Genomic DNA, 7,225 nt, shown 5'->3' with positions numbered 1-7,225 from the left:
GGTGTTCATGTTCTCATAGAACCTTGCAGACTTTGACTGGAGCCAGAACCTTTGAGCAGGATTCTTTTGTCCCGGAGCGTGTGTGTTGCTGCTCGTCTTTCTGACGTAAACGACCTGAAGACGTCGTGACGCCCCGATGGAGCCGAGGCCACGCCTCCTCCTGAGGATGGAGCCGAGGCCACGCCTCCTCCTGAGGATGGAGCCGAGGCCACGCCTCCTCCTGAGGATGGAGAGGTACAGCGACTCCATCACTCGGGGCAACGCCGCAAAGGAGAGGTCCTGTCTGTGAGGGACGAGGCGACCGGAGAGGCAGACAGGCACACAGACAGACAGACAGACAAGGGAGTGGGAAGCTCACCTGGGCCTTTCTTCCTGTAGTCAGACACACCTGAGAGAGCACACAGTGAGAGAGCAGCCATCTTATCATGGGCCTTTTATTGTTGCTGTCAACAGGTACATTTTATTTAGTGTAAGTGGGCGTGACTCCTAAATGACCAACACATTGTGTGACTGTATACGTTGTTTTATTTAACCCCACATGGTTTACTTTCTTGTCTGTGCACTTTGATGCATGTATTAAATGTAGAAGTGACTCCACCCGTCTGAGTCCTGTGTTTCCGGTCCAGTGGCCTCTGGCCCCAGTGCATTCTGGGTGTTTCCCTGAGGGGGAACCAGAGGGTTGGCGCCTCGCTTCCACAGCGACACCGTGAGTCAGGACACAGTGGACCGGAAGAGCAGAAGCACTCAGCTGGGGAGCGCTCACCTCTTTCACATCCCTGGTTCAGACACTTAAAGGCACAGCACACACACCACATGCAGGAAACAGGGTCACACTCGTGACCTCCAGAGGAGCCGACCTCCGGGTTTGAGAAGTGAAGCCGACGCACGGAAAGAACCTGAACGTTACATGAAACCTTCAGTGAAGTCTGTGAGACGTGTTGGACCACCACCTCAGTTATGGAAAAGAACAATGAGAGATTTACTGATTGATTGTGATACTTTATTTCATAATGCAACACAGTACATCATTTGTACGTTGATTGGGAAAACAACAACAACATTTAGTCTCACAAATGTATAATTAGAATAATTTGCATGAAGTTCTAAGAACAAAATATCTCCGATAAAGAAGCTCTGGTGCTTTCTCTCTTTAAGACCCATGCAGAGGAAGAGAAACTTAAATTAAAGAATACATCAATAACAATATTCATCAAACATTTAGAGCTCAGAGCATTTTACATTTCCCTGCAGATAAATATGAGTTCAGGTCAACAAAGAGCATCATGAGCAGTGAGAGCCTCCATGACTCAACACACACAGGAAGGAGCGCCACCTACAGGAACTCAGACACCTACACAACAACAAGGAGAAGATAGACAAGTCCCGCCCACAAGGTTTGATTGACAGGTGAAGAAAAGTCTGCTCAGAGACGATGATGGAAACAAAATAAGTTTCAGACTTAAAACACAGACTTTAACCAGATGTCCCTGAACTTACTTCTGTCTATTTGAGTTTACTGAACTCAGCAGTGTCTCCAGGAGAATAAAACCCAAGTCCAGCATAGAGAGGCTGAGTGAATGTGGTCTGGACTCTGTGGAGGAGAGTCATGGTGTCAGAGACGCTGTAGAAGGACAGAACACCTGCTCTGTGATCCAGGTACACTCCTAATCTGGAGGACCGAGGACCAGAGACGGGAGTTGGGACATTGTTGTGATAAAATGTAAAACTGTTATTGACACAAAGTAACGCCCACGATTTATTATTGTATCCAAACCCACATTCATCCCCTCTCCCTGTTCTGCTGATATTCTTGTATGAGACGGCTACATGAACTCCTCCTCTCCACTTCACCTCCCAGTAACAACGTCCAGTCAGACTCTCTCTACTCAGGACCTGACACCATGGATTGAACCTGTCTGAGTGACTAGAATAAGACTGATCTTCTCTCATTAATGTTGCTTTTCTGTTCCCATCAGATAATAACAGCTGTGTGTGTGCTGTGTTTGGATCCAGAGTGATGTCACATGAATACCTTAAGAATCCAGCTCTGGTCTCGGGCTCTGCTTGTGAAGGAGACAGTAAAACGTCCACTTCAGTCACTGCCAGTGAGACGTTTGTCCACTTGTCCCCCAGAACGTCCTGTAGTTTATCTCTGACTTCTGACACAGCCGCCGTCACGTCCTCAAAGTGTCTCAGAGGACGGATATCGATGCCGGACGAGTGTGTAGACTCAGCGCGTGGTGACAGTGAGGGGTAGTGGAGGAGAAACTGCTTGAGATCCTCTGTGTGTGACAGCAGCTTCAGCTCAGCCTCGTTCCTCTTCAGCTCAGTGATCTCCTGCTCCAGCTTCTCCTGAAGCTCTTGGACTCGACTCACTTCAGTTCTCTGCCGGGATCTGACCTGCTGCTTCACGTCAGAGCTTCTGTTCTCCATGAGCCGGATCAGCTCAGTGAAGATCTTCTCACTGTCCTCCACTGTTTTATCAGCAGAGAGGTTGAGGGCCTCCACCTCCTGATGGAGCAGCTTCAGGTCTTTCTCTCGGTCCTGGATTCTCTGCTGGATGTCGAGTCGACTCCCCTCCAGCTCTCTCTGCCTCTCGGTCCTTTCTGCTGCAGCTGAGACTGTGTCGTGGCCTTTATGTTCATCCATTAAGCAGAGGTAACAGATACACTGCTGATCAGTACGGCAGAAGATCTTCATCTCCTCTTTATGACGAGAGCAGATGTTCTCCTGGAGCTGGTTGGAGGGCTCCACCAGCTTGTGTTTCTCATATGCAGGTGCATCATAATGAGGCTGGAGGTGTTTCTCACATAAGGAGACCACACATTGCAGACAGGACTTGAAGGCCTTCAGTCTCCTCCCAGTGCAGACATCACAGGCCACATCTTCAGCTCCAGCATAGCAGTGGTCAGCAGGAGCAGCTTGGAGTCCAGTCTTCTTCAGCTGCTCCACTAGAGCTGCCAACATGGTGTTCTTCAGCAGGACAGGCCTCCGTGTGAAGGTCTGCCTACACTGAGGGCAGCTGAGGAGTTTCTTCCCCTCCTCTTCCTCCCAGTGGGCTTTAATACAGTTCATGCAGTAGCTGTGTCCACAGGGAATAGCCACCGGATCCTTCAGGAGATCCAGACAGATGGAACAAGAGAAGGTTTCCCGATCCAGCTGAACTCCTTTCTGCTCCATTTCACCTCTCAGGAGCAACGACTGTCTGAGTTTCACTTCCTCAGAAGCGACTCTGCTTTGACTTCTGATGTGAACAACATGTGACGGTTCAGTGAACGGGGCGTGTCAGCTCTAGTGGGAGGGAACCAGGAAGTGTGTGGACAGAGTGCAGCCGCCTGTGTTTGAGAGCAGGAGGAAGAGGGAGGGGCTTATCAAGCTGTACTTCATTCATGGAGGAGGAGCTGAAAGAGGGAGTGAAAAAAAATAACAATAATTAATAATCCAAAAACAAAGTTTTGCATCTGAAACATCCCAAAGGATAACAAATGTTTTTGTCAGTCTGACTGAGTAGCAGGTTAACGTTAATGAAGCAGATGATCACGTGGAGCACCACTTGATATCAGATGGAGAGCTGCCCACAGGGTGAACCACACGGATGACTGACCACCTTAAAGTTTATTATTCATTATAAATATATGTGTGTGATTTTAATTGATTTTTGTTGAATCCCAGTAAAACTCTTAAAAACTGAACTATTTAATTTGGTGTTTTTTCCCCACAACAATTGAGCTCTGTAGCTGAACCTGGTGACTAGTCCATAAACCTGAGTTACAATAATTAAAATAGAGCCACAGGTTACACATCTGTAGCACTAGATCCACACAAATGGACCCGTGCGTGACCCTTTCAGTCACGTGGGTCGAGGTCACCCAGAGGTCAAAACCCATTACAGTTTTTCTCAATTGCTAAAACACTAAAACCCATTGGTTGAACAAAGTTCTCAGACGCCTGAACTCATTTAGCTAATTGTGCAGTCTGTTGTCAATACCGTAAACTATTTCACATGGTAAAACATAATTTGCAGATCTCACTTAGACTTTTCAGCAAAACTCTAAAACATCCTCAGTCTCAAAACACATTCTGCCCTCTAATGCACACGTCATCCATACTGTGAACACAAGGGGCAACGATGAAATACAAAGAGTGAACACACGTCATGGACTCAACACAATCACTCTAAATGGATTTAACTCGTATCAAATGATGTGACACAACCAATATAAGCCAGTGGAGAGCAAACAGGTGGTTGAAGGTGGGAAGGAGAAAGTCTGAGAATGGATAGAAGAAACAATGTGAGAGGATGAGGGCAAGTGTGTATGCAAGGTGGGCGACGAGGAGGAAGAGGAGGAGGGCGTATGTGAGGTGGGCGATGAGGAGGAGGAGGGCGACGAGGAGGAGGAGGGCGATGAGGAGGAGGAGGGCGATGAGGAGGAGGAGGGCGATGAGGAGGAGGGCGTATGCGAGGAGGGCGACGAGGAGGAAGAGGAGGGCGTATGTGAGGTGGGCGACGAGGAGGAAGAGGAGGAGGGCGTATGCGAGGTGGGCGACGAGGAGGAGGAGGGCGACGAGGAGGAGGAGGGCGATGAGGAGGAGGAGGGCGATGAGGAGGAGGGCGATGAGGAGGAGGCGTGTCGAGGGAGGGCGAGGAGGAAGAGGAGGCGTATGTGAGGTGGGCGGCGAGGAGGAAGAGGGAGGCGGTCAGGAGGAGGCGGCGAGGAGGAGGAGGAAGGCGTATGCAAGGTGGGGGACGAGGAGGAGGAGGAAGGCGTATGCGAGGTGGGTGACGAGGAGGAGGAGGAAGGCGTATGCAAGGTGGGCGACGAGGAGGAGGAGGAAGGCGTATGCGAGGAGGGTGACGAGGAGGAGGAGGAAGGCGTATGCAAGGTGGGCGACGAGGAGGAGGAGGAAGGCGTATGCGAGGTGGGCGACCAGGAGGAGGAGGAGGGCGTATGCGAGGTGGGCGACGAGGAGGAGGGCATATGCGAGGTGGGCGACGAGGAGGAAGAGGAGGGCGACGAGGAGGAAGAGGACACAGAGTGTAACCCGTGGCGACCCTGGAGCAGCAGCCAGAGACCAGGTGATGGTCCACAGACGACGAGGGCAGCAGGACTTGGACTCAGCCCGATGTGAGCCGATGTTGTGCGTCGCCATGGTGACGGCGTTCAGGGGGCGGGGTCAGGATGCTCCCGTCTCTCGGTGGTCGCACATGTTCTGGACTCCGCTCTCTGCAGCTGCTTCAAAGACACACAAGAGGCTTCTTCCCCCGGCGCCTCAGGAGAGGACATGTTGCTTGTGATGTGGACGAAGTGCTCCGCCCCGGAGACCAGAAGAAGCCCGTTGGTGACATGTTGACTCCCTTCACTGGAGGAGTGTCGACTGCAGGAGGCCCGCAGTGCATTGGAGGCTGGATCATGGACCATGAACTCACCGTGGGGCCTTGACCATCCTGCTTTCTATTGGTTACGCTGACAGGACTGACCAATACATGTTGACTGGTTGCAGCTTCATCCCAACAAAGAACAAGAATGACCGTCTGACCGAGACAAAGGACACGCTGTGAGCTGCAGAGTGCAGTCCTGCAACAATAGGGTACAAGGAGGAGGAAGAACAAAAGAAATGCAGAGAGCAAAGCACAGGAGTAAATCTATCAATGTGTAGCGACTCATAAAACATGTTTTCCTTCGTATGAAATTTATTCTGAGATTAAAAATCTACTTCTCCCTGAGAACTATATGTTTTGAACAATGTGTTTTCTATTTATTGGTGTCTTGTTTACTGACTGCTTGATAGTGAATATTATATGGATCACTTTGTTCATGATTTGAGAGCAGTGTTTGATTTTGAGCACAGGTAAAACTGTTTTGAGTTTCAAGAAATGTGTCTTAGCAATCGAGAAAAACTGAAACACTGGACACAGAGAAACATCCCACGTCACTCACAGCCACGCCCCCTTCGTCACGGTCCAAATCCAAATCCACGATCGATCCTGTCCAACAGAAGTCCGTCACGTTTACAAGACAGAGTTCAGGACATGTTCACCCCCGAAAGAAAGAAGAGAAGAAAGAAAAGAGGAACGTGCCCTGACGCACACGGCCACACGACCAGATCACGTGACTCACCGTGTCGCCCTTGTTCATGTTTTGGTTGTTCAAAGTTGGATTCATGTTTCTTTCGGCTCCCCCGCGTTGCGTTCACTCACTGGAAGCTGGGAAGATGCGTTCAAGGTCCAACAGCCGCCTCTCCTCCTCGGGGACAACTTCAACAACAAGAAGAAGAAGGAACACACACACACACACACACACACACACACACACACACACACCGGGCCGAAGATTCGAGGCTGAACTCCTTTCTACTCCATTTCACCTCTCAGGAGCAACGACTGTCTGAGTTTCACTTCCTCAGAAGCGACTCTGCTTTGACTTCTGATGTGAACAACATGTGACGTTCAGTGAACGGGGCGTGTCAGCTCTAGTGGGAGGGAACCAGGAAGTGTGTGGACAGAGTGCAGCCGCCTGTGTTTGAGAGCAGGAGGAAGAGGGAGGGGCTTATCAAGCTGTACGTCATTCCTGGAGGAGGAGCGGCGCTGTGAATGTGAACTTTGTTCCTCATTTACAGACAAAGACTCTGTTACAACCTGCTCCATGTTTTACATCACCTCACTTTCTTCATTTTAACATATTTATGTGCTGCTCAGATGTTGATGATTGCTCCATATTTCTCTACAACTCTTCCTCAAATCCAGTTTGCCTGCTGAGGTTTGTCCCAGTGATTTGTTTGTCCTCCTGAACCAGTTTGCTGCCTGTCATTAAAGCAGCCGAGCAGGTAGAAGCAGTCAGTCAGGAGCCTCTCCCTCACAGAGTCTAACGTTCCCCCGGCTCGCCCTCTGCATGCCTTCATGTTGTTATAAATCTCTGCTGCAGACGCCATCTCTACATGTAACTCTCTGGGTCGAAGTCGACGCTCTGATGCAAAGCAGCTGTCTCAAGTGGAACACGACAACAGGATCTGACATGAGATGCCGAGGCAGCGAGCAACCAGGAGTGATGATGAATACCGTCTCCTGTCATTCTCCACGAGCACGAGGGCTCAGAGGCGTAAGCTTGTGACTCCTCTTCACGTCGACACGCAACATGTATTTTAAAGCTAGACTACAAGTATAATTCATATGTGGAGGTCAGAAGTTGTTCAATTACTCCATGAATAATTCCATGATCTCACACAT

At 49.9% G+C, this 7,225-nt stretch overlaps 1 protein-coding gene across 2 annotated transcripts; it reads right to left on the bottom strand.

Moving 5' to 3' along the window:
* Positions 1 to 978: 978 nt before the first annotated feature.
* On the bottom strand, positions 979 to 6,922 carry LOC130198262 (tripartite motif-containing protein 16-like). Of its 2 annotated transcripts, none has more exons than XM_056421397.1 (2): positions 6,120 to 6,891; positions 979 to 3,401 (listed from the first exon to the last, which is right to left on the bottom strand). In XM_056421397.1, exon 2 carries the CDS (start codon positions 3,178 to 3,180, stop codon positions 1,504 to 1,506), a length of 1,677 nt encoding a protein of 558 aa, XP_056277372.1. In that variant the 5' UTR covers positions 3,181 to 3,401; positions 6,120 to 6,891; the 3' UTR covers positions 979 to 1,503. The 2 variants fall into 2 exon arrangements, 1 of the variants encoding a protein (XP_056277372.1); XR_008832599.1 differs by lacking the exon at positions 979 to 3,401 and adding an exon at positions 5,584 to 5,986 and having other exon boundaries at positions 6,120 to 6,922.
* Positions 6,923 to 7,225: the final 303 nt, after the last annotated feature.

This window comes from Pseudoliparis swirei, chromosome 8, assembly GCF_029220125.1.
Source record: "Pseudoliparis swirei isolate HS2019 ecotype Mariana Trench chromosome 8, NWPU_hadal_v1, whole genome shotgun sequence".
In the NCBI taxonomy this organism is placed as follows: Eukaryota; Metazoa; Chordata; class Actinopteri; order Perciformes; family Liparidae; genus Pseudoliparis; species Pseudoliparis swirei.
The sequence above is the reverse complement of the archived record's forward strand: the minus strand, read 5'-3'. Positions and strand labels throughout refer to the sequence as shown.